The following is a 27,408-nucleotide window of genomic DNA, read 5'->3' on the forward strand; positions in this document are numbered from 1 at the left end:
ATCAGCCAATCGGAATTAAGGTAGGAAAAATCTGATTGGATGATGCAATCAGCCAATCAGATTCAAGTTCAATACGATTGACTGATAGGGGGGGCAGGATAGGGGTTAATAGGTATTATGTAGGTGGCGGCGGGGTCCTGGAGCGGTGGTTTAGGGGTTAACATATATATTATAGTTGCGGTGGGGTCCGGGAGCGGCAGTTTAGGGGTTAACATATTTATTATAGTTGCGGTGGGCTCCGGGAGCGGTGGTTTAGGGGTTAATAAGTTTATTAGAGTGGCGGTGGGCTCCGTGAGGGGCGGTTTAGGGGTTAATACATTTATTTAGTTGCGGCTGTGTAGGGGGGGGCAGATTAGGGGTGTTTAGACTCGGGGTACATGTTAGGGTGTTAGGTGTACACACTTCCCATAGGAATCAATGGGATGTGGGGCAGCAGCGAACATGAGCTTTCGCTATGGTCAAACTCCCATTGATTCCTATGGGATCCACCACCTCCAGGGCGGCGGATTGAAAACCAGGTACGCTGGCCCGGAATAGTGGCGAGCGTACCTGCTAGTTTTTTGATAACTAGCAAAAGTAGTCAGATTGTGCCGAACTTGCGTTCGGAACATCTGGAGTGACGTAAGAATCGATCTGTGTCGGACTGAGTCCGGCGGATCGAAGCTTACATCACTATATTCTACTTTTGCCGGGCTGTAGTGCTTGATAACTACAGCGAATCAGCCTCGCCACAAATACGCTGTGGAAATCCAGCGTATTTTAGGTTGACGGCTTGATAACTAGAGGCCACTGTCCCAAAGAAAGAAAATTCATTCAGGCCAGTTCTGGATCTGACAATTTTGAATCGTTTTGTAAGAGTGCCAACTTTTAAAATGGTGACTATAAGGACTATTCTGCCTTTTGTTCAGCAAGGGCATTATATGTCAACAATAGACTTACAGGATGCATATCTTCATATTCCGATTCATCCAGACCACTATCAGTTTCTGAGACTCTCTTTTCTAGACAAGCATTACCAATTTGTCGCTCTTCCATTTGGCCTTGCGACAACTCCAATAATCTTTTCAAAGGTTCTCGATGCTCTACTCTCTGTAATCAGAGAAGGGCTATTGCGGTGTTTCCTTATTTGGATGATATCTTGGTACTAGCTCAGTCTTTACATTCTGCAGAATCTCACACAAATCAACTAGTGTTGTTTCTTCAAAGACATGGTTGGAGGATCAATTTACCAAAAAGTTCTTTGATTCCTCAAACAAAGGTCACCTTTTTAGGTTTCCAGATAGATTCTGTGTCCATGACTCTGCCTCTAACAGATAAGAGACAATTAAAATTGGTTTCAGCTTGTCGGAACCTTCAGTCTCAATCATTCCCTTCAGCAGCGATGTGCATGGAAGTTTTAGGTCTCGTGACTGCAGCATCGGATGCGATCCCCTTTGCTCATTTTCATATGAGACCTCTCCAGCTTTGTATGCTGAACCAATGGTGCAGGGATAGTTCAAGGGGCCTCTTTTGTTCATCCAACCTGGACTGTGATCACAACAGATGCAAGTCTTTCAGGTTGGGGAGCTGTCTGGGGATCTCTGACAGCCCAAGGGGTTTGGAAATATCAAGAGGCAAGTTTACCAATCATTATTTTAGAACTCTGTGCTATTTTCAGGGCACTTCAGGTTTGGCCTCTGTTGAAGAGAGAACCGTTCATTTGTTTTCAGACAGCCAATATCACAACTGTGGCATATGTCAATCATCAGGGTGGGACTCACAGTCCCCAAGCTATGAAAGAAGTGTCTCGGATACTTGTTTGGGCGGAATCCAGCTCCTGTCTAATTTCTGCAGTTCATATCCCAGGTATAGACAATTGGGAAGCTGATTATTTCAGCCGTCAGACTTTACATCCTGGGGAGTGGTCTCTCCATCCAGATGTGTTTTCTCAGATTGTTCAGATGTGGGGTCTTCCAGAAATAGATCTGATAGCTTCCCATCTAAACAAGAAGCTACCCAGGTACCTGTCCAGGTCCAGGGATCCTCAGGCGGAAGCGGTGGATGCGTTAGCAGTTCCATGGTGTTATCAACCTGCTTATATCTTCCCACCTCTGGTTCTTCTTCCAAGAGTGATTTCCAAGATCATCATGGAAAAATCGTTTGTGTTGCTGGTAGCTCCAGCATGGCCTCACAGGTTTTGGTATGAGGATCTTGTTCAGATCAGATGTCCAGTTGCCAACCTTGGCCACTTCCATTAAGGCCAGACCTTCTGTCTCAAGGTCCGTTTTTCCATCACGATCTCAAATCATTAAATTTGAAGGTATGGAAATTGAACGCCTAGTGCTTAGTCATAGAGGTTTCTCTGACTCAGTGATTAATACTATGTTACAGGCTCTAGGAAGATTTATTATCGAGTTTGGGAGAATTATATTTCATGGTGTTCTTCTCATAAATTCTCCTGGCATTCTTTTAGAATTCCTAGAATTTTACAGTTTCTTCAGGATGGTTTGGATAAGGGTTTGTCTGCAAGTTCCTTGAAGGGACAAATCTCTGCTCTTTCTGCTTTATTTCACAGAAAGATTGCTAAGCTTCCTAATATTCACTGTTTTGTACAGGCTTTGGTCCATATTAAGCCTGTCATTAAATCAATCTCTCCTCCTTGGAGTATTAATTTGGTTTTGAAGGCTTTACAGGCTTCTCCGTTTGAGCCTATGCATTCTTTAGACATTAAACTGCTTTCTTGGAAAGTGTTGTTCCTTTTGGCCATCTCTTCTACTAGAAGAGTTTCTGAATTATCTGCTCTTTCTTGTGAATTTCCTTTTCTGATTTTTCATCAGGATAAGGCAGTTTTGCAGACTTCATTTAAATTTCTACCTAAGGTTGTGAATTCTAACAACATTAATAGAGAAATTGTTGTCCCTTCTTTGTGTCCTAATCCTAAGAATAATTTGGAGAGATCCTTGCAATCTTTGGATGTGGTAAGAGCTTTGAAATATTATGTTGAAGCTACTAAAGATTTCAGGAAGACTTCTAGTCTATTTGTTATCTTTTCTGGTTCTAGGAAAGGTCCGAAGGCTTCTGCCATTTCCTTGGTATCTTGGTTAAATCTTTTGATTCATCAGGCTTATTTGGAGTCGGGTCAGGCCCTGCCTCAGAGAATTACAGCTCATTCTACTAGATCAGTCTCCACTTCGTGGGCTTTTATGAATGAAGCTTCAGTTGATCAGATTTTTAAAGCAGCAACTTGTTCTTCTTTGCATACATTTACTAAATTCTACCGTTTTGATATATTTGCTTCTTCGGAAGCAGTTTTTGGTAGAAAAGTTTTTCAGTCAGCTGTTTTCAGTTTGATTCCTCTGCTTATGTTTAAGTTTTTTCTTTTTATTATGAGAATAAACTTATATTTTGGGTTGTGGATTATTTTTTTTCAGCGGAAAATGGCTGTTATTTTTTATCCCTCCCTCTCTAGTGACTCTTCTGCGGAGTTCCACATCTTGGGTATTACTATCCCATATGTCACTAGCTCAATTACATGAAAGAAAACAATTTCTTGCCAATTACATGAAAGAAAACATAATTTATGTAAGAACTTACCTGATAAATTAATTTCTTTCATAATGGCAAGAGTCCATGAGACCCACCCTTTTTATGGTGGTTATGATTTTTTGTATAAAGCACAATTATTTCCAAATTCCTTTGTTGATGCTTTTTACTCCTTTCTTTATCACCCCGCTACTTGGCTATTCATTAAACTGAATTGTGGGTGTGGTGAGGGGTGTATTTATAGGTATTTTGAGGTTTTGGAAACATTGCCCCTCCTGGTAGGATTGTATATCCCATACGTCACTAGCTCATGGGCTCTTGCCAATATGAAAGAAATTAATTTATCAGGTAAGTTCTTAGATAAATTATGTTTTTTTTAACCCATACACTTTATGCTAGGTCTTTACTCTAACCTTGTGAGCACAAATTATGTTTGTGTTCAAGCGCTCCCATTTACTTTCAACTTGTAATACGCGCGCAAGTTTAGCTAACTTAAAATCTATTATAATGGTTTAATGAATCATGAAAAGTTAATTTAAAAAATGTAGCACAGTTTTGTTTTTAAATTCTTGTGGCTATCTCTGACCATCAAAAAGCATTATAAAGCTGTAGAAGATGCCCTTGTCAGGCAGTTAGTTAGTATGACACAAATATACTGATTAAAAGGACAGAAAGGTCAAAATTTAAATGAAAATTTAAAATAGAAGCATTTTTGCATTATACTTCCATTAGTGAAAATGCTTTTAGCAAACGTTATAACTGTTTTTCAGTGGCATATGTACATGGTTTGAGGGCTCATGTAACAGTATTCAAACACCACACCTTCTCAGAGAGTCAGCGGTGGCTTGTATGACACAAATTAAGTATTCAGTGCTTCAATTACTTAACCCAGAGCGGGAAAGAGCTAGATTTAGTTCAGTAGCGGGATCGGGACACGCCTTTGAGAAGAGGCTGGCGAGGAAAGTAAGCTTAGTATATATTTGGGGCTAAAAACATAGTGCAGAATTATGTCACATTATTTTTTACGTTTACTGTCCCTTTAATTCTAATGATCACTCTATTACTGGTGAGTAACAGCTCCATGAGATTAAATTATTATTTAAAATAAGCTTTAGGAGCAGTACCCATATATTTATAGAGCTACCCAAATTCTAAACCACTGTCCAATAACCTACAAGATTCCCTCCTAAATTATTGAATCCAGTTAATAAAAATAAAAATGCAAGAATTAAAAATACTAACTGAATTTAGAGTGATCATTAGATTTAAGGAACAGAGCAAAAATTTAGAATACTAACTGAACTATTTATTATCACTTTAGCATACGTAGGTATATTGTACCCTGTCAGTGCAATACACGCTCACATACCAAATTAAGTGCTTTTGAATTTTAAATAGCAGAACAATCTGACAGTTTGATCACTCAGAGTAAACTTATGTTTTAGTATTAATAAATAATAGTTATGCTTTAATGTACTATGAAACATACGCTGCACATTCTCAACAATTATATATGCATCATAAGCATACGTCCAAGCTAGTGAAACTAAGATATATATATATATCCTATATTATAAAAGACAAGTGTTTGTCTGAAGCCGTCATGCGCAGTACAGACAAACACTTGGCCTTAGATTCTATTCTCGCGCACCTCGGCATAGCTGACAGCTGACAGATTGGGAGCGCGAGGTACACAGCATACAAGCAGCTGTGAGATAGGGAGCGCGAGCTACTCAACAGCTGTGAGGTCTGCTGCGTGAGAAGCGGCACCGCGCTCCCCAGACCTCACAGCTGTTTGTGGCCGACGGGAGCGTCGCGAGGGGCGTGGCCGGGCGTCGCGAGGGGCGTGGCCGGGCGTCGCGAGGGGCGTGGCCGGGCGGGTGTTGCCGCGATGGGGCGTGGCCGGGCGGGGTCCCGCGAAGACAGAGCCAGAGAGGGAGCAGGAGGGGGGGGCAGAGAGCCAGAGAGGGAGCAGGAGGGGGGGGCAGAGAGCCAGAGAGGGAGCAGGAGGGGGGGGGGCAGAGAGCCAAAGAGAAGGGGGGGGGCAGAGAGCCAAAGAGAAGGGGGGGGCAGAGAGCCAAAGAGAAGGGGGGGGGCAGAGAGCCAAAGAGAAGGGGGGGGGCAGAGAGCCAAAGAGAAGGGGGGGGCAGAGAGCCAAAGAGAAGGGGGGGGCAGAGAGCCAAAGAGAAGGGGGGGGCAGAGAGCCAAAGAGAAGGGGGGGGTCAGAGAGCCAAAGAGAAGGGGGGGGCAGAGAGCCAAAGAGAAGGGGGGGGCAGAGAGCCAAAGAGAAGGGGGGGCAGAGAGCCAAAGAGAAGGGGGGGGGCAGAGAGCCAAAGAGAAGGGGGGGCAGAGAGCCAAAGAGAAGGGGGGGGCAGAGAGCCAAAGAGAAGGGGGGGGGCAGAGAGCCAAAGAGAAGGGGGGGGGCAGAGAGCCAAAGAGAAGGGGGGGGCAGAGAGCCAAAGAGAAGGGGGGGGCAGAGAGCCAAAGAGAAGGGGGGGGCAGAGAGCCAAAGAGAAGGGGGGGCAGAGAGCCAAAGAGAAGGGGGGGGCAGAGAGCCAAAGAGAAGGGGGGGGCAGAGAGCCAAAGAGAAGGGGGGGCAGAGAGCCAAAGAGAAGGGGGGGGGCAGAGAGCCAAAGAGAAGGGGGGGGCAGAGAGCCAAAGAGAAGGGGGGGGCAGAGAGCCAAAGAGAAGGGGGGGGCAGAGAGCCAAAGAGAAGGGGGGGGCAGAGAGCCAAAGAGAAGGGGGGGGCAGAGAGCCAAAGAGAAGGGGGGGCAGAGAGCCAAAGAGAAGGGGGGGGCAGAGAGCCAAAGAGAAGGGGGGGGCAGAGAGCCAAAGAGAAGGGGGGGGCAGAGAGCCAAAGAGAAGGGGGGGGCAGATAGCCAAAGAGAAGGCGGGGGGCAGAGAGCCAAAGAGAAGGCAGGGGGGGCAGAGAGCCAAAGAGAAGGCGGGGGGGCAGAGAGCCAAAGAGAAGGCGGGGGGGGCAGAGAGCCAAAGAGAAGGGGGGGGCAGAGAGCCAAAGAGAAGGGGGGGGCAGAGAGCCAAAGAGAAGGGGGGGGGCAGAGAGCCAAAGAGAAGGGGGGGGCAGAGAGCCAAAGAGAAGGGGGGGGCAGAGAGCCAAAGAGAAGGGGGGGGCAGAGAGCCAAAGAGAAGGGGGGGGGGAGAGAGAGCCAAAGAGAAGGGGGGGGGGAGAGAGAGCCAAAGAGAAGGGGGGGGAGAGAGAGCCAAAGAGAAGGGGGGGAGAGAGAGCCAAAGAGAAGGGGGGGAAGAGAGCCAAAGAGAAGGGGGGGAGAGCCAAAGAGAAGGGGGGGGGAGCCAAAGAGAAGGGGGGGACAGCCAAAGAGGGGGGAGAGAGAGAGCCAAAGAGGAAAAAGAGCCAAAAAGGAGAGAGAGCCAAAGAGGGGGGAGAGAGAGACAAAGAGGGGGGGGGGAGAGCCAAAGGGGGGGGAGAGAGCTAAAGGGGGGAGAGAGAGAGCCAAAGTGGAAAGAGAGCCAAAGAGGAGAGCAAAAGAGGGGAGAGAGCCAAAGAGGGGGGAGAGAGAGCCAAAGAAGGGGGGCAGAGCCAAAGAGGGGGGGGGGAGAGCCAAAGAGGGGGGGAGAGAGCCAAAGAGGGGGGGAGAGCGCCAAAGAGGGGGGAGAGAGCCAAAGAGGGGAGGGGAGAGCAAAAGAGGGGGGGGGAGAGCCAAAGAGGGGGGGAGCCAAAGGGGAGGGGGGAGCCAAAGGGGAGGGGAGAGCCAAAGAGGGAGGAGAGAGAGAGCCAAAGAGGAGAGAGAGCCAAAGAGGGGGGAGAGAGAGCCAAAGAGGGGGGAGAGAGAGCCAAAGGGGGGGGAGCCAAAGAGGGGGGAGAGAGAGCCAAAGAGGGGGGAGAGAGAGCCAAAGGGGGGGGGAGCCAAAGAGGGGAGAGAGAGAGCCAAAGAGGAGAGAGAGCAAAAGAGGGGAGAGAGCCAAAGAGGGGGGGGGGAGAGCCAAAGAGGGGGGGGGGAGCCAAAGAGGGGGGGAGAGCCAAAGGGGGGGGGGGAGAGCGAGCAAAAGAAAGGATGGAGAGAGCCAAAGAGGGGAGAGAGAGAGCAAAAGAGGGGAGAGAGAGAGCAAAAGAGGGGAGAGAGAGAACAAAGGAGAGGGGGGAGAGAAAGCAAAAGAGAGGGGGGAAAGAAAGCAAAAGAGAGGGGGGAAGAGAGAGCAAAAGAAAGGGGGGAGAGAGCAAGGGGTGGGACCGCTGTTCTGAAAAAAATGGCCCGTGTACACGGGCTTTAGTACTAGTATATATATATATAATCCTTTTATTTTAGCTTTCTGAGCAGTCATGGTGTTTGAAACCTGATCCTCTAATCACACATAGCATATGTGTGTATGCTGCTGAAACTGATCATTTTTACTATAAGCATTTTTACTGACAGAAGTATATTGGAAAAATGGATCTACAGTATTTAAAATTGAAATGCATGCACGCACATGTCAGTTTTTACCTTTCTATCCCTTTAAACTTCATTTTTAGCTATTAAGATTTTCTTCATGCTTTTTATACAAATACAACTGCTAATCATTTTGCTAATAGGTTTATATGGTTTTAAGTCACACCTTGGCTTGGTGGCATTTCTGTTAAAATATATTTTAAAAATGTATTCTAACTTTTAATAGCAGTCATAATCAGTTACAATACTAACCTGCATTCTGTTGCTGTGGTATTTGTGTTTGATGTGACAAATTCCTATAAAAATAAAATATAAAATATGGTTAGTTAAAATAAACCCATTGAATGTCTATATGTACAATAAACAGTCTGATATGCCTTACCTCTTGAAATTACAATCCCCACCCATCAGACTGAAAAATGTATACATAATTACAATTTTGCTTAAATGTACCTTTAAGAAATGTATTAACATTCATTGATTTAAAAGCTTGATGCAAAATATGTAGATTTTACATGGCAGTGTTATTCAAAGCTGCTTCTGCAAAAAAACAAAAATACTAATAGTTTATTCTGTTTGCCTTTCCTCAAAACATACAGGGCCAGATTTCAAGTGGAGCGCTATTTAATGCTCCTGTTTGAGAGTTAACTACGGTAGAAGTAAGCTTTTTGCGCTCTTATTATGAGTTGAAAGTAAAGTGTTTTCACTCTCGTGCTAAGCTGAAGAGCGCAAAAAGCAGAATAGTGCATGCACGTTCACGTATTCCCCTATAGAAATCAAAGGAGCAAAAAAGTGGTAAAAAAACTAACACCCAACTCGCAAGCAAACCTGATCACATATTCTCATGTGTGCTAACCCGACATGAAAATATGAATATTTCACATTCCACTGTTCTTCACATACAAGAATATGTTCTATTCATTCATAAATAAATATTAATATATACAGTATATATGATGGTTTTTGTTGCAATATTTATCTATACCTATATATATATATATATATATATATATATATATAGACTAGTCGTAAAGCCCGTGTACACGGGCCATTTTTTGCAGTACAGTGGTCCCACCCATTGCTCTCTCTCTATCCCCCCTCTCTTTTGCTCTCTCTTTCTCCCCTCTCCTTTGCTCTCTCTTTCTCCCCTCTCTTTTGCTCTCCCCTCTCTTTTACTCTCTCTCTCCTCCCTCTCTTTTACTTTCTCTCTCCCCCCTCTCTTTTGCTCTCTCTCTCCCCCTCTCTTTTGCTCTATGTCTCCCCCTTCTCTTTTGCTCTCTTTTCCCCCTCTCTTTTGCTCTCTCTCTCTCTCCCCTCTCTTTTTCTCTCTCTCTCCCCCCTCTCTTTTGCTCTCTCTACCCCTCTTTTGCTGTCTCTCTCCCCCCTCTCTTTTGCTGTCTCTCTCCCCCTCTCTTTTGCTGTCTTTCTCCCCCCTCTCTTTTGCTGTCTCTCTCCCTCCTCTCCTTTGCTGTCTCTCTTCCCCCTCTCTTTTGATGTCTCTCTCCCTCCTCTCTTTTGCTGTCTCTCTCCCCCCTCTCTTTTGCTGTCTCTCTCCCCCCTCTCTTTTGCTGTCTCTCTCCCTCCTCTCTTTTACTGTCTCTCTCCCCCTCTCTTTTGCTGTCTCTCTCCCCCCTCTCTTTTGCTGTCTCTCTCCCCTCTCTCTTTAGCTTTCTCTCTCTCCCTCTCTCTATCCCCCCTCTTCTGCTCTCTCTATCCCCCCTCTTTAGAGCTCTCTGTCTCTCTGCAGCCGCCCCAGAATAGGGCCCCGCCCATGCCACGCCCGCCCACACCAACTTCACGTCCAGCCACGCCCACATCATGCCCGGTCACGCCCACTCCACATTCGCCCAGTTATGCCCACTCCACCACACGATGCCAGATCAGTTGAAAGGCCAGGTGTGTTTGTCCTCACGCGCAGTCTCTACTGCGCATGACAGCTTTGGAACAAACATACTTGGCCTTTTATTATATAGGATTATATATAGATACATAAACATGCTGATTTATTTCTTGCTTTTTGTTCTTGTTCTCGACCCAGCAAACGGAGAAAAGATACCTTATATAATTTTTATACTAGTTGGTGTTGCATAGACAAATGTTATGTTGTTGGAGTCCATCCCAACCTTTATCTAGGGGTTTGAATAAATATTTGAGATTTATTCTCAGATTAGTGCTCTTTATTTGAGTCGGCAAAACCATGAGGCTACATGTCAAAGTAAACTCAAAAAAGGTAAATAGAAAATCAACTCTCTCTTTATTCAAACACTGAAAAGATCACTGCTATCCTCTGGACATTTGGACCACCATAAAGGTGTCCTTTGCAGAAGGATGACTATATGTAACACAGTATGAAGGCCAAAGGTAGGTGCACTTTAAAGCTAATTTATTTTTGAACTAGCTGCATCCAACTCTGATATTTCCAACACAGGACAAAACATTTGTATATTAGAAAGCAGTATAAATTTAAGGGAATGATTTTAGTTTTCTTGGCGGTATCTTTGTTACATTGGTATGATTATACTTGTTAATTTGGATTCGTTTTATCTATTTGAAGTCTATTTAAAGTCTGAAAAGGAAATTTTACACTTGGGAAGGATTGACCTACAACCAACAAACCACAGTCTTTTCTTCTTATCTTGTTACAATATTTAATATCCAAAGAAAAAACAAATAAATAATACTCAAAAGTCTCTGTAATATCCAGGCTGAGGAGCAGCTTAATTTGCTAAATATGTATATGAAAACTGATCAATTGAAGTCTCATCCTATTTGTATTTTAGAAATTACAGTTTATGTTTAAATGATTTTTATTAAAGGGACAGTCTAGTCAAAATTAAACTTACATGACACAGATAGGGCATGCAATTTTAAACAACTTTCCAATTTACTTTGTTCCCTTGGTGGTATTTTTTAAAAGCTATACCTAGGAAGGCTCAAATTGATTTCTAAACCGCCTCCTAGCTCAGAGCATTTTGAAAGTTTTTCGCAGTTAGACAGTAGTAGTTCATGTTTGTGTCCTATAGATAACATTGTGCTCACTCCCATGGAGTTATTTAGGAGTCTGCACGGATTGGCTAAACTGCATGTCTGTCAAAAGCACTGAGATAGGGGGGCAGTCTGCAGAGGCTTAGATACAAGGTAATCACAGAGGTAAAACATATATTAATATAACTGTGTTGGACATGCAAAACTGGTGAATGGGTAATAAAGGGATTATCTATCTTTTTAAATAATAAAAATTCTGGTGTAGACTGTCCCTTTAAGTTATAAGTGTGTAATTTTACAATAACTGGTGAATAGAATACAAAACATTTAAGTCATTTCCAAGTATAATACAAAGTCATTGCCAGTAGGAGTCTTATTGCTAACTTTGCATTCTTACTGCTTTATCTTGGAGAGAGAGAGAGAGGTTATCAGTTATATCTAGCTCCAATTCTTATAATAGCTAAATAAATTGTATGATTGTAGAAAATGTCTAGAACGTGATGTATATCAACACAAATTAAACAAAAGTAAAGAGAGGAAAAAAAATAACTAAGAGAAGAAGAGAAGAGAAAGGAAAAGAGGGGAAGGGGAGGACATTGTCTCACCAGATGATTAGATTATCTGAACAGGAGGTATATGTTTGCCAAAGTCTCATGGTTTTCTTATGTACAAAAATCTTAGGTTGTCTGCTATATTGAAGGTCTCATTAAGGGGGAGGGAAAGTTTCTTTATTTAGGGCTATATAATATTATATTGTGTCAATTGTTATCATGTATCATCCAATAAAACCATGTCTTTTGAAAGTTGTCTGTGGTGTTTTGTAGCCAAGCTACTTGTTCTGACATTTTATAGATGAATGCTTTTCTACCCAGTATTTCCTCCCATAAGGGGGCTCTTTCTTTCCAGTATCTTGAAATGCATATTCTTGTAGCTGTACAGGTGAATCTTAAGAATAGATAAATATGGGTATTATATTTAGGGATCCTTTCATGCAGTAATGCCTGTGGCATAGTCAATTGTATCGGCTCATCTAATAGTCTGCCTAAGAAATGTGACAATCTATTCCAGATCCTAGCTATATCTTGACATTCCCACCACATGTGCAGATATGTACCTTCTAATCCACAGCCTCTGTAGCAAAGCCGTGAGTTGTGGGTTTTAGTGTGGGAGGTAATAATTGGTGTAAGGTACCATATGAATGTTGTTTTATTAGTGTTTCCCCTCATGTCAGCGCTGGGTAATCCTCTATGTGATTGAGAAAAAAATATTCTTTCATTTTTTGGTGTCATGTTCTATTCTTAAGTCTCTTTCCCATCTGTTTAGCAGGTTTGATTTATCGCTATCATTCACAGCTTGAATTGCAATGTATAATTGGGTAATAGTTTTTTGGGGTCTAGTTTTGGAACTACAAATTTTCTCTAGAGTGTTTGGGGTTCCCAGTTTGGTGTCTGAGACGTATTCTTTAAAAACTGAGTTTAATTGCAGGTACAAGTACCAATGTAAGCCTATATGTATGGCGAGGAAGTCATTTTATGATTTTAGTCAGTGTGGTACATTGTGTTATTGTCAGATTTATTATGGTGTATTTGGATTTATAAAAGAAAAATATCAAACAGCGCTAACCCTGCAGAGACCTCCAGCTGTTCCAAAGTTACAACTCTCCCTAATAGTTGTATACAGATAATACAGTGTGCAAACAAAACAATTGGATCAGCGCTGGTTGTAGCAAGAGGAATCTATCATAAACCAAATCAGTAGATGGACAAATAGAATACGTGATAAAAGTATGATGTATTAATTAAAAGATGATTAAAATGTTAAATGTATTGTAGCAGATAAAAATAATTTATAAAGTGACCGGTCACCTATACACAATTACTATTCATATAAAACAATATCTATTCTTATAGATTACAGTAAAAAAAAATCATAAACATATGTTATAAAACAGCTGATCTCAGAGATTATGACCCAATCTTCCACAATATATACAATACTTGTAATGTGTGGGCAAAGTTCGATCCTTTAAGTGGTGTATACTGTCACTCACTTTCAATCACACCTTATTGCACACCTTATCCCTTCCTCCAATACAGATCCGGAACAATGTATTTTGTGCTATTCCTGGACTCCTACTTATAGCATATGTCAAGATATAGTATGAAAAATTATTCAAATTGCACAGTGATCCAAAAATATAAAATGTAAAAAAATATAAAATTCAAATTTAGAACATACAGCCTATAATAAAAGATGTGTGCTATACATATATACTAATTAAGCAATATAATAAATAAACATATTCATCAAATATATATTCAATATTTCACCAGTATTTGTAGAGTTCATATATGTTCTTGAGAAAGTCCCGTCGATCCGGATGAAACGCGTAGAACTCGGTTGTGGTGTTTTGTATTTTCACCCTGTGAAGCCACCGTAGGTCCTCGTGTGCAGTGAGCTCAGCATCAGAGGTAATCCTATTGGTATAGAGCTGAGGGTGTGTGTAGGTGTGTCCCTTACGTAGCGGTTGAGACTGGAGGCGTACATGCAAGCGGCAAACCTTGAACTTTGGCTTCCGTGTGTAAACTAAACAGCGTGGGGAAATCCACAGACTTGGGGCTTAAATATCGCCTAAATAACTAAACAACATTCATTTCTCTATTGTTTGTCTTTACAATTTTTTACAAGTATTCATCTATGGACATTATAGCCTTTATTGTTTATCATTTGTTGGGTATCTCTGAGTATTTCACAAAGCTATACATTCCTATAGTATCTTAGTATTCAATTAATAGGAATATTCCTCAGAAAGTTAAAATTAATTGAATACTAAGATACTATAGGAATGTATAGCTTTGTGAAAATGGAAATACGGAGGAGGGGTATTTAAGGCATTGCAATCACCAAGTACATATCTTGATAAAGCCTGCGAGCCAGGCGAAACATGTTGATGAGTGCTAGTGATTTGTAACATTAGCCTGAATAATATAACGAGGCTTACTCTGCGCAGAGTTGAATATATGCTGAAATACCCGGACAACAAGCCATTTGAACTCTCCCGTTTTTAAAGGACCTCCATTGGTCGGCTAAACACACGTGATAGAACACGAAAGTAACAACCAATGAGGAGACACATAGGAGACGCGGTGGTGTCCGAGGAAACACAGAAATAAGCACTCAAGCACAAGAGACACAGTAGCATTGGAAAGTGCACTATATCTACACTTGAGGTGAGATTGAACTTTTTCTTTGGACACTTGTACACCTAATAATATACCACCCTCCACCTGCTATAATTAGGAGTCCAGAAATAGCACAAAATACATCGTTCCAGATCTGTATTGGAGGAAGGGATAAGGTGTGCAATAAGGTGTAATTGAAAGTGAGTGACAGTATACACCACTTAAAGGATCGAACTTTGCCCACAGAGTCACATTACAAGTATTGTATATATTGTGGAAGATTGGGTCATAATCTCTGAGATCAGCTTTTTTATAACATATGTTTATGAATTTTTTTACTGTAATCTATAAGAATAGATATTGTTTTATATGAATAGTAATTGTGTATAGGTGACCGGTCACTTTTATCTGCTACAATACATTTAACATTTTAATCCTCTTTTAATAAATACATCATACTTTTATGACGTATTTGAATTTATGTTGAGGGCTTTTAGCATGGTGAGTCCTTGTTGGTGAAATCCCCCATGTCAGATTCTAAAGTGGTCCATCTGATCTCCTCCTCAGTTTCATGGATTAGTGCTATTTGTGCAAGTCTTACTGCCCGGTAATAGTCTCTGACCTTGGGTGCTCCCACCCCTCCCAGTTGTCTATGTTTGGTCAATCATGTATGGGAAATTCTTGTTTTTTGTTACTTCTTATGAAATTATTGATTTCTCTTTGAATATCATCAAGATCTTTATCATCTACTGCTATAGGGAGAGCTCTAAAGAGGTAGAGGAAGCACGGGAGGATAGTCATTTTGACTCTGGAAAGACGTCTGTACCAAGAGAAGTTGTTTTTTTTCTATTGCATAATATCTAATTTCGTCTAATTAAGAAGGGGTTTTTAATTTGCTTTATAAAGTTCTGAATAGGATTTTGTCAATTTTATTCCTTGATATCATAAATGTTTTTCTACCCATCTAAATTCAAAGTTGATTTCTATTAGCTTTTTAGTGTGTGGTGGGAGGGCTAGAGAAATTGCTTCTCATTTCTCTAGATTGACTTTGTATCCTGAGATAAGAGAAAAATCTTGAAGAGCTTTGTATAAAATAGGGAGGGAGGTCAGTGGTTTGGTCAGAGATAACAGCACATCATCGGCAAATAATGTGATTTTATATTCGTTGTTATGTAGTGTTACTCCTTGTATATCCATGCTGTTTCTGATATGTAATGCTAGGGGTTCAATACAGATTGCAAACAGCAGGAGGGATAGTGGGCAGCCCTGTCTGGTGCAATTTAATATCGGTATGCAAGTGGATTGGTGCCCTAGTGTTCTGATATATGCTGTTGATCTAGAGTATATTCCCTGTAAGGCTGTGATAAACTGACCATTAAATCCCATTCCAATTAATACATTGTATATTTATTCCCAATCGACCCTATCAAACGCGTTCTTTGCATTCAACGAGAGAAGCAGAGAAGGTGTTTTTGTGACCTGCAGATATTCAATTAGGGAAACCATTTTTCTAGTGTTATCCGTTGCCTCTCTCTTAATAAATCACACCTGTCCTAGGTGGACTAACTTTGGTAAGATCTGCTTCAGACGGTTTGCCAGGATTTTCGTGAAAATGTTCAGGTCTTGATCAATTAAAGAAATTGGTCTATAGTTTTTACAGTAGTTTTTGTCTTTTCCAGGTTTGGGGATAACTACAATTTTGGCTGTAAGGAGTTCAGGAGGTACTTCATGTCCTCCAAGTATATAGTTGCACAATTTTACTAAATGAGGGATCAAGATATTTTTAAAAAGCTTGTAGTACTCTCTCGGAAAACCGTCCTGGCCAGTTGCCTTTCCTGGTTTTAAGTCTTTAATTGCTGAAATTACTTCCTGAGTTGTTATATCTGCATTTAGGTTATCTAATGCATCAAAGGAGATCTTGGGCAAGCCTGTAGAAATTGCAGTTTAAATTAACATAACATAATAATAGGCTTAGAGATTGAAACATTTAGGTGAGTAAGGTTAGTGAGTAATGTCCGTGGTACTTGGGTTCTTAGACCCTATATGCTTTTACTTTAATTACCTGTTTAAATCAATGAAAAAGTAGGACCTTCCCTCCACTATTCTCACATCTGTTTGTAAATGTTCTATATAAGGAGTAACGATAAGGAGAATATTAATCACAAGTGTTATTTATATTGCCATGTCAAAACATATCTGGCTTTCCTTTTTTGCATCCCTTGTATAATTTGTAAGTAATAGTGACATTGTACACAAGATTTTTCTTTGTATACATTTTTTTGTAGATAATCCATTTATATAGCCCATCTGGGGATGTTTTTGTAATAATGTATAGTTTTGCTTATTTTAGTAATAGTGTGCTGATTTTCAGACTCCTAACCAAACCCCAAAGTATCAGATGTATACTGATGTCTACAGATTTCTGCTTTCTCTTGTTTGTGTAATCTGTTTTTTCATATGCAGGGGAGAAGTGATTGTCTGCTTTTCTGCTCTCTCAGCCCCTTTGTCTGTGTGTCCCATCCTAAACGCATCAACAGTGCTAAACTGGGAGCTTCTAAGTAAGTTTTTAAAAGGTTTTATATTGGATTTTTAGATCAGTATTTGTGCATATTCTTCTTTATAGCAGTGTCTGTTACATGTAGTTATATTAAAATTTGTGTACACTGTCCCTTTAAATCTGTTCAAAGAATACTAATAATAATGCTTTTCTGGGAATAATGGACCAAGGTTAAATGCATTTTTAGCTTCCCACTTTTAAAGGGACAGTCTAGTCAAAATTAAACTTTCATGATTCAGATAAAGCACATCATTTTAAACTACTTTCCAATTCACTTTCATTATCTAAATGTTCACAATCTTTTTTTTTTTTTAAACAAGCTTTATTGTATGAAGAAAAGAAGACAATACAGGAAAAAGTTGCTATAAATGTTACATGTGTCCATGATATATATGTGCAAGATTTGTCCTTTCTTCTCGCTTTCTCTCTCCTTTGTGAGCTTTGAGGTTCATTAGCAGTGCCAACAAATCTGTCTCATAGATTAAGCCATTTTTTGAGCTTGTAAAGTTCCATTTTAGATTTTTTAAGTAAGTAACATCACTGGTATATTTCACATGACAATCTGGTATTTTACATTAAATATAGGTTTCAGTTTAATAGTACTCTGTGTTACAATCAGTTTACTCATATCATTCTGGGTATAGGTTTGAGGCATTTTGTTAGTAGGTAAGGGAAGGGGAAGACAGGGATGAGAAAAAAACGGAATGGAGGGCCCAAACAGACCATTGCAATATGTTTAGCTGGCTCAAAGACCTTTTCCTTCCCAAGTCAGAGGCATAATTTCATGGGTTGTTACTTTGCCCGACTTCAGATAGTGGTACCTCTCCAATTGTAGCACATCTCCGATCCTGGCCATCCACTCTCTCACACTTGGGGTATTTTGTGATTTCCAGTATTTTGGTATAAGGCCCTTTGTGCCATTGAGCATTAGAAGGAGTTAAAGATCTTTGGCTTCCTCCATCACTCTGGGCAGTTCCCAATAGATTAAGTGGTTCGGGTTAGGTGGGATGGTGATTTTTAGAGTTCTACTTATTTCCAAGTATATGTCATCCCAGAAGGGACAGATGCGTGGGCAAGACCACCAAATGTGCATGAAGGTGCCTTCATCTCCACACCCTTTCAGCAACCCCCATCGACACCTGGGTAGTACCACCTACTTAAGAACTTGTAATGCATTTCTTGTATTTTGGTGGATACCAATGTTTTCTTTGCCTTTGCAAAAAAATTTAGCCAGTCCGCTGTCTCCAGCTCCTGCCCCAGATTTCTGCGCCAGGCCTGTGTATATGATGGGAGGAATGAGTCGTCTTCTACAAGCAAAAGCTTGTATAGCAAGGATATAAGATGCCCTGGGGTCTGTGTAGCGGTGCACAGTGCTTCAAAAGGTATTTTTCGTCTGGTCAATGAGGGTTTATCTTTGTGCGTCATGTAGTAGTGAGTGATTTGTGTCATTCGGAACCATGAGGTAAATGTCCGATTATCCCACTCAGCCAGTTTGGCTTGTGATTTAACTTTCCCTTGGTGGAAGATATTAATTATAGCTGTGTGTGTTAGAGGGTATGGGTGTTTGGATGTGTCAGAGTCGCCCCCTATCCCTATGTCCGTGTTATCCTATATTGGTGTTTGTGGTGAACTAGGGGTAGAAAAACTTTTTTCCAGTCGGGTCATCTTATCCCATTCTTGAAACACTTCATTGATTAGAGGATATTTCTTGATCAGTTTAGGGCGTCGGGCTGGTGTCACCTATGCAAGGGTTTGTTGGGTGATGAGTAGCTCCATTCTATTAATCTCTATTAATCTCTGCAGATATATGGTTTTTCTGTATTCTTCGAGTTTCGGGACTCCTATTCCACCTCTGTCTCACGGTAGGTAAATTGTTTACTGATTGATTGTAGGCCTTATTCCCTTCCAAATACATGTTTATACTGCAGTTTGGATTTGGTGTAAGAAATGTGAGGAAGAGTGTAAGGGGATTGTCTGCAAGACGTAAAGCATCCTGGGAAGGATATTCATTTTCATAACATTTATGCAGCCCAGCCATTAGATATTTTTATTCTGCCAGTTCGATAGGTCTTTGAGGATCTCGTCTCTAATTTGTCTATAATTGTAGTCAACAGTATCTTGATCTTAGATTTAAGAGTGGTTCCTAGATATTTGAGACCATGCGTTGCTATTTTGAGGGGACAGTTACTCTATAATTCATTAGAAACCGTTGGGTACTCCGTTATATTTAGTATTTCAGATTTTGAAGGATTAAGGAGAAAGTCTGAGACCGCTCCATATTTTTCAAATTCTTCAAGCGACGCCTGCAGTGATTGTACTGTGTCAGTTATAGTTAAGAGGATATCATCCGCATACAATGCTAATTTGTGTTCTCGTTGCCCTATCCTAATGCCGCATATTTTTGGGTTTGCAGGTATTTTGTACGCCAAAGCCTCTATCATGAGAGCAAATGATAATGGGGACAGGAGGAAACCCTGCTGCGTACCATTGGTGATTGTATATGTATTGGAAAAGAAGCCATTCAGGTGAACCTTTGCGTTTGGTGATGAGTAAAGGGAAAAATTGTATTGGTAAATTTGGGTCCAATTCCTAATTTGGCTGAACAGAGTGCATGAAAGACCAGTTGATCCGGTCAAACGCTTTTTCAGCATCTGTCGAGACCAATGTGAGGGGAACTGAATTGTTATGTGAGAACGTGATTAATTGCAGGACCTTGAGAGTATTATCCCGGGCCTCTCGGGTCGGGACGAATCCCACCTGATCAGACGAGATCAGTTGGGGCAATAATCTGTTTAATCTCTTGGCTAAGACTTTGGCCAGAATTTTGACATCCGTGTTGAGCAGTGATATTGGTCTATAATTCTCGGAATGGTTTGGGGGTTTTCCTGGTTTACGAATCACTGCCATGTGGGCCTGTAACACAGTGACGTGCAGTCATTAGAGGCAGGTGAGGCAGTGCTTCCCCTGTCCTAATGACTAAAAACATTTATTTTTAGAATTATTATTATTTAAAAAAAAAAAAAAATGTTTATTTTTTTTCCACCCCCCCCTGGTCCGGCATACATGGTATCATCCATGTTGCGTAATAGAAGGTAGGCAGCGAGCTGGTCCGCTGTCCTCCATCCATTGCACAACATGCCTGCCTGAGCCACAACTGAGCCAGCGCCACCCACTGGTGCCTAAAAGCTGAACCCATATGCTCCCATTTGAGGCTGCTCTTCTAGCAGCCTTGGGGAGCCAAACAGCAGCAGTCTTGTCAGTCATGTCACGTGACTGCTGACGATGCGGAGCAGTGTGCGGAAGTGCTGGAGGGAACCTTGGAGCCCTCAGCTGAGACACGTGGACAGTGCACTGTGAGAAGCCAGGCTGCTGGAAGGAAGATCCAACGCAATCAGTGTCAAGCAGCCAAGGAGTGAGCCGCACCCGCTGAGGACCGTTACTTTTTGGTATTGGGTAAGTAATCTATTCTACTACTTTTTTTTTTCCACACTGTTTTATTCTGATGAGCCGGCCACCGCCTGAGAGAGTAAGTTACACAACCCACTACCACTTGCACACTAGTGAGTCTAGGTACATTGCTGTATGATTTAATATTTGTGCATGCTGATATGTTTGTGCGCGGTCACATACAGTGTATGAGTTTATATTATCAAATGATCTTATTGATCTCCACTGCTTTTACATTTTATTCCATCGTGATTTGCTATTTTATAACTACCTATAGCCTGAGTGGCTTTGACAAAGCAGCAGAAGGCGTGAAATATTCCTGTATGCTATATGTATGATGTATTATTTATTTATGCTGATAGTCATGTGTGTGCGCGGTCACATACGCTGTATGTGTTTATACAGTCCCAACATGCATTGCCGGGGCACTTATTAGACATATGTGAAAATATGTGCTCCTCATATTATCAATGCTGCAATGCTGCTAAACAAGCTTTTGTAAATATTTTCCTAACCCCTCTGGTATGCAAGGGGTTACAGCTATTAGCTATATAGCTGTTAGACATGTCTGCTCCTATGTATTTGTCAGTGAATATGGCAGCACATGGGTGAGATCTGTTCTTTGGATATGGGCATATTATCTGTTTGCTTGGTACTTGAAGGGTGCCTCAGCCTTTGTTTACTGGATGTAATCCCCTTATAACCTGCCATTAGCAGAAACTGCACAACCGGGGGAAAGATGTTTGCTGTGAGGTGGGAGTTGACCATTCATTTAAGAAGGTGGTTTTAACATTGGAACTTTATGTGTTTTGGCTTTGCACATGACAATGCTGCTGAAAGGAGGGCAATGCTTTGGGGCTCTTGAAGGTCAGGAGTGGGATGTTATAGGTCTTTAAGTTAGCACTTCTGTGATCGAAGAACTGACCTCAGATTAAGTGTATATATCCACATCAAGCGAGCCAATTAATTGCATTACAGTGTTGTGCTTTTAAAGGGAAACCACAATATTCCTGCAGTTCTTTTTTTACCTGATAGAATCAACACCAGGACTTGATTTTTCTCCTGCATATAATGTTTTTGCAGTAGTAGGACTGCAGTGGTATAATTGAATGAGCTGATAGTTTTCTGTTGCTTTAGGTTTGAGCATTATAAAAATGAGAGCTGCCCCATAAAGAAAAGTTAAATGAATGTGGCTAACATGAGAGACACACTAGTTAATCAATGGCACAGTATGTGTATTATTACTATATATACTGTGTGTAGTCAAGTGGTTATGACAGCCAGCTCTCAGGAAATAAAATGCTGATTTTCAGAACAGCAGCCAGCAAGTGATTTGGAGTGTTTAAAATGAGTAATTTATCCTTGGAAGCTATGCAAGTCTCCTGTTAAAAAAGTGAATCACCTGGATTAATTAATGTAAAAAATTGTCTGAGTTATATTGTTATGTTCACCTAGTTTCTTTATAAAACAATTAAATTGAGTGCAGGGGGGTAATACTTTTGCTTTTTCAGCACATTATCAGGTCTGTAGAGTGGTACATACTGCTAGCAAGATTGTTATACTGACATAAATGTAAAATAATTGTGTTGCTCAGCCATACACATACATGCAAGTCCTATATATACACACACAGAAGTCTTCCCCTGAGGGACATGAGAGTTTATGCTTTGCATAGGGAACTGTGTTGAATGTGTGACTGAAGGGAAAAAAGTATGTATTTCTTCTTTTTCTTACTCTCTCCTCTTTTTGTTCCCCCTCTTTCTTTTCTCTTGCTCTTTCTCCACTCTCAGATCTTACTGTCTCTCCCTCTCTTATCTTCTTCTCTCTCTTCCCCTGTGTATTGTGCCCCCATTTCATCTCTCTCTCTATACAGGCTCTCTATTCTCTCTTTGATCCAACTTACTCCATTCTATATCCCTTCTCTATCTTTCTTCTCTCACTCTATTTACACTTTCTCCATACTTTATTCCCCTCTCTACCCCCTCCCTCTTCAACTCTTCCTCTTCTCCCTCATCATTCTCTTACCTTTCTTTATTTGCTTAATTTCTGTCCTCTCTCACTTCCCCATTTCTCCCTGTATATTTCTCTCCACTTTACATGTTCTCTCTCCATTCCCCCTTCTCTCTCTTTTCTCTCACCTTCCATTCCCTTTCTTCCACTATCTCATTCCCACTGTTTTCATCACTCTCTCCAGAAGAAATAACAGCTAATAGAATGTTCTTAGGTTTGCTGGAAAATTATGTGGCTACTGGTTAATATTGATAATATAAAGGGAACTTTTAAGCAAGCATTCAGGAAACACCATATTTCATTAAAAATAAGACAGTGAAACAAGCAGTAACCACAGTGCTGAAATTACAGCATTGAGTCTAATCACACGTGAAAACTCCTGTATGTTCTGCTTAGTGGAAACATTACTTGCTAGGGGTTGTTAGCCTTTTATTGTACCCAAAAGCTAGAATTCACTTTGTATCTTCATCTTTAGTAACCTCCACAGATGGAGGATTTTTGCAGGGTGGAGAGCATTTGTGTTTGTGTGGGACAGAGCATCTTTGTGTGCATGTGTGTTTGTGTGCAAGTATGAGTGAGCATCTGTGTGTGTGTTTGTGAGAGAGAGATCATCTGTATGTGCATGTGTAAGTATGAGAAAATCTATGTGTGTATGTGTTTGTGAGAGATCATCTGTATGTGTAAGTATGAGAGCATGTGTGAGTGACAAAGCAGGTGTGTGTGTGTTTGCGTGTGTGTGTGTGTTAGAGAGATCATCTGTATGTGCATGTGTAATTATGAGAGAGCATGTATGTGTGCATATACGTGTGTCTCGCATATCATGGCCACTGCCTCACCAGCTTCTGACCTCACCGCACGTCACTGCTGTAACATAGTGCCCAGTAAAGTTGGGGATTCTGCCAAACCATTGAAAATATTTAATAAACGTGGTGCCAATATCTCAGAGAAGTTTTTATAATACTTAGTCGTGAGGCCTTGATAGCTTCTGATATTTCCTCTAAAGTAAGTGATGTCTCTAAGTATTCAGTGTCTTCCCCTGAAAGTTTTGCCATGTCTACGTCTGATAGGTATTTTTGTATGGCCTGATTTGATTCCAGCTGAGGGTGGATTTCCCTCTCTGGGTCTTCCCTGTGGTGAATGTTGTATAGTGCCTAGTAGAATGTCCCAAATGTATTAGTGATTGATATACCGTCTGCTTTTATCGGTACGCTCTGACATATGCTTTAAGGTTTTTGTGTGTTATGGCCCGGGCAGGTAGCCACCTGCTTTATCTCTCTGCTCGAAATAATGTTGTCTGAGATATAAGGTTTTTTTATGCTCTTTTTGCATTAGGTTGAGCAAGTTTGATTTAGCTTGTTCAAAATTCGTTTATAGTACTGCGTCTTCAGGATGCTCTTTATGTGCCTGTTCTGCATATGAGACTTGATCTAGTAGTGCCTTATAATGTTCTTTTCTCTGCCTATTAAGATTTGTTTTGTGTCTGATTAGTATCCCTCGGGCTACACACTTGTGTGCCTCCCAAACAGTGGTATTATCAGGATGTTCAGTCTCATTAAGACTGAAGTATTTCTCTAGTACGTTCTGTAAATCTGCTTTATTAGTGGGTCATTTAGCATCTGGTCGTCAAGTATTGGGCCATAGCACGGAGCATGTGACAGGAGCATGGTAGGACCAGGTTATCGGCTTTATATTGCATTGAGGAGTGATTGTAAGACCTGTTGTGTCTGTGAAAAGGTAATCAATCCTGGAGTATTTTCTATGAGGGTGTGAGAAAAAAGTAAAGTCCTTAGTTGTAGGATGTAAGGTGCGCCATATATCATGTAGTGCCAATTCTTTTAGTGAGGTTTTTATATTCTTTAATATTTTAAGGGGGCACTGGAGATGCCATCCTAGGTATCTAATTTTGGATTTAGAGAAACATTAAAATCACCTCTGAAAAATATGGTACCCGTCAACACTTCAAGGATTTTTCAGGCCACATTCTTAAAAAAGGAAGATTGAGACTGGTTAGGGAAATATAAATTGGCCATAGTTATTTGTTTTCCATATAGAGTGCCAGCCAGGATCGGAAACCTACCATCTGGGTTTTTAAACTCATGTGCAATTTGGAAGGTTATTCTATGTCTAAGGAGTATTTCCACCCCATTTTTCTTTGATGGGCCGGAAGCAAAGTAGGCTTTTGGGTAGTTAGCGGTTATACCACTTAGGTTCGTGATTTTTGGAGAAGTGAGTTTCTTGAACATATATAATGTCATCTCTGAGTCTGTCTAAGTCCCTTGTCGCTATGGATCATTTTCCAGGACTATTAAAGCCCTTAAAGGATTACTTTCTGTTATAATTTTTAAGCTAAACAACTAACATATAACAAGTTAATAAACATTAGTTAAAACCTACTGACCTATATTTTCTCCAAAACGAAGTTTCATAACGTTCTAAAAGTTATATCTTTTATTCACCGATGATGTCACGTTATCCTGCCCACTATTTTCAGCACTGCATGTTCAAAATACTTAAACCAATAACTTTGTGTTTAAAGCGCCATTTTGAAACCTAGGTTTTGTAAACGGATTGGTACAGAGCAAAGGATACCCACGGAGTGGGTTTGGAAAACAATTAAATTTGCAGACAAGATTTCTGATATACTGTAGAGATATGTTAATGAAATGCTATTGATAAAAAGCGTATTTGGGGTAGTTAGTTAGTAACAGGCATAGAAAATATTTACTTACAGTGGCCCTTTAACATTGATGGAGACAAGCTCCACAGTTATATTATCTTTATGGCTTTGTGAGAGAGCCATTGAGGAGGGAGAGGGGAAAAAAAGGGGGGAAGGGGGAGGTAGGGGGAAGTGGGATGGATTAGCAAAGTTAGTGATAAATGTGGCTGTGGAGTTTAGTTTATCCATATAGGAGGGGATGGGAAGGGGGTAAGTGATCTGGGATAATTAGTTGTGCTGCTCTGTATTGTGTCCCCACAAGGGGGTCAGGAGCCCGGGAAATATATTTATGCATTGGTGGTGGGGGGAAAGGAGGGGTGTACAACAAATAACAAATGAAATAAGTTGACAACAAATCTGTCACGTGTTACAAATATATCAAAAACAAATAATCAGGGGTAGTACTTTCACTAAGCAAACATAAAACGTGTACAATATATTTGGTGCAATCTATGAACAAATAAAGAAGGTGCTCATGAACATTCAACATATTGGTTAGATTTCTATTTTTTAGCCCTTTGGTAGTTGGTTCCGGTGACGCCAAGTTGCTATGTTACCCGCTATAAAAAGATAGCAACTGTTCTATATTCCAGCGTCAACAAGAGTATAAGCTTGGCATCAGCGCAACCAACAATTCTTTGTTATGAATTATATCTTGGTGTCTATATAGTATTAGGGCATACACATTGTAGACCTCTGTTCCAGTCTAGGCTCAGACGAGTAATCTAATTTATTTGTTTAGGTCTCTACTAATTGCTATAACCCGTATAAACTCAACCTCTAAACAACAAATCAACTAATAAAAATATTGATGCATTATTCAACAACTTAGCTGTTTAGGTCTTTGTTCTTCTCCATGACCTTGAATTCTGTAGAGTGTCACTACAGTGTGGTATTCTTGATAGTCCCATTTTCATCCAGGTAGGTTCTCAATATCATTAGGAACATTTGTTGCCGGTTCCTCCTGCTCCCTAGACATTAAGGAAGGTGGTTTACTATTCGTGCCAAGGGTCTTGTTAAACAAGACAGCTGTGTTATTGTCCTTAAAGGCTATGATACTGGTTGGAAAATCTATATGGGATTTTTCACTCTTTTAGCGTTGAAGTGATGAACTTCAAATCTCGTCTCTTCTGGAGAATGGCTGGGCAGAGGTCTGAGTATACTTGAATGTCTAGGACATTGTGTGTTAATGGGTGTTTTACTCTTGCATGCCTGAGAATTTCTTCTTTGTCTCTGAATGATAAGAGTTTGATGACGACTTCTCTGGGTGGTGATCTAGAGGGTGGATTGGGGCGAAGAGCCCTATGTGCTCGCTCTATATGGATCTCCGCCACTGCAGGAGCATTTTTGATAGCTCTAAACAGATCTTGTAAATAGTAATTTAGTGCGTCAGGGCCCATAAATTCAGGAGCATTTTGCAGCCTCAGATTGTTCCTCCTGCACCTGTTTTCTAAATCCTCAATGCGTTCCATGAGGTTCTGGACCACTATTTCTTGAGATTGTAAACAGCTAGTTTGATGTTGCAGATCAGAGCAGAGATTTTCCTGTTTTTCTTCTAATTGTGACACTCTCTGGTCAACTGCCACAATATCTTTTTTTAACTCCCTAAACATAGCCTTTACATCAAGCATTGCTTCCTTATGTCTTCTTTAGAGGACAAAAACTTTAGGTCTTCTTTAGTGATGACGTCAGGTTCAGATCACAGATCTGTGCTGAGACTGTTCTTGTGTTTCTTTGCTGGTAGCTTGGTCTACCTGGATCAAGTAGTTATCCATATTTGCTGACTGATTACCCTTAGAAGGCCTAGGGTTTCTTTTATTTGGCATCACAGTGTATGTCTGTTTTTATGTAGCTTTTAGATGTGGATGCTTGTCAAATGTTTGATGAACTATTGCAGGCTGAGATTGCTTTGAACTTAATTATAGACTGCACCTTGAAGTTGGCCTGTTCTCACTCCTTATGCCCCCAGCTTAGTTATGCTTTAGGGTTAGCGGTTAGTGTGGTTTATCACCAAGCCGTTCCTTGGGGGTACTATGAGTTGCAAGAGTCAGTGCCTGTGGGTCTCCAGGAAGCGTTTGTACGGTCAATCCTAACTCTGCAGAAGGCACAACTTTGTCTATCTCTTCTCAAGCCACCCCTTCCGACCTCTTGCCTTGTCAAACTGTCAATTTCACTATGGGGGTTTGGCGCGGTAAAGATAGTGGCTGATTTGCAGTCAGTCAGGATCACCTTTGCCTCAGGATAAGACGTAGTTCTTCTCTGTTGGAATCGCTGGAGCATGTGCATCACCTGTGCAGCCCCAAGCCCTCTTTCCGCTAGTGATTATGTCACCAATCCGGGGGTTATTCACTGTTGGTAACAGGTATCACTGGCTATGTCTCTCTGTTAGTTAGACTTACACCTCCGTGCGATCCGCTTGACTAGTGGCCTCCTCTAGGCCTGTGATGGCTCCGACAGTATGTTGTGCTTAGATAATCTGGAATGGTGTCAGATTGTGGTAGGAGGTTCATGAGACCTTAAAGGGACATGAAACCCACATTTTTTCTTTCATGATTCAGAAAGAGCATGCAATTTTAAACA

The 27,408-nt window shown here is 41.1% G+C and overlaps 1 protein-coding gene across 2 annotated transcripts in view; it reads right to left on the reverse strand.

The window, feature by feature from the left end:
• SGCE (sarcoglycan epsilon) overlaps positions 1-27,408 on the reverse strand; it is a 193,345-nt gene that overhangs the window by 23,260 nt on the left and 142,677 nt on the right. For both annotated transcript variants that reach the window (XM_053714063.1, XM_053714062.1), the window contains one exon: positions 8,184-8,227. In XM_053714063.1, coding sequence (XP_053570038.1) covers positions 8,184-8,227 — 44 coding nt within the window. The remainder of the gene's footprint in view (positions 1-8,183; positions 8,228-27,408) is intronic.

The sequence above is a fragment of the Bombina bombina genome, chromosome 5 (genome assembly GCF_027579735.1).
Source record: "Bombina bombina isolate aBomBom1 chromosome 5, aBomBom1.pri, whole genome shotgun sequence".
Classification (NCBI taxonomy): Eukaryota; Metazoa; Chordata; class Amphibia; order Anura; family Bombinatoridae; genus Bombina; species Bombina bombina.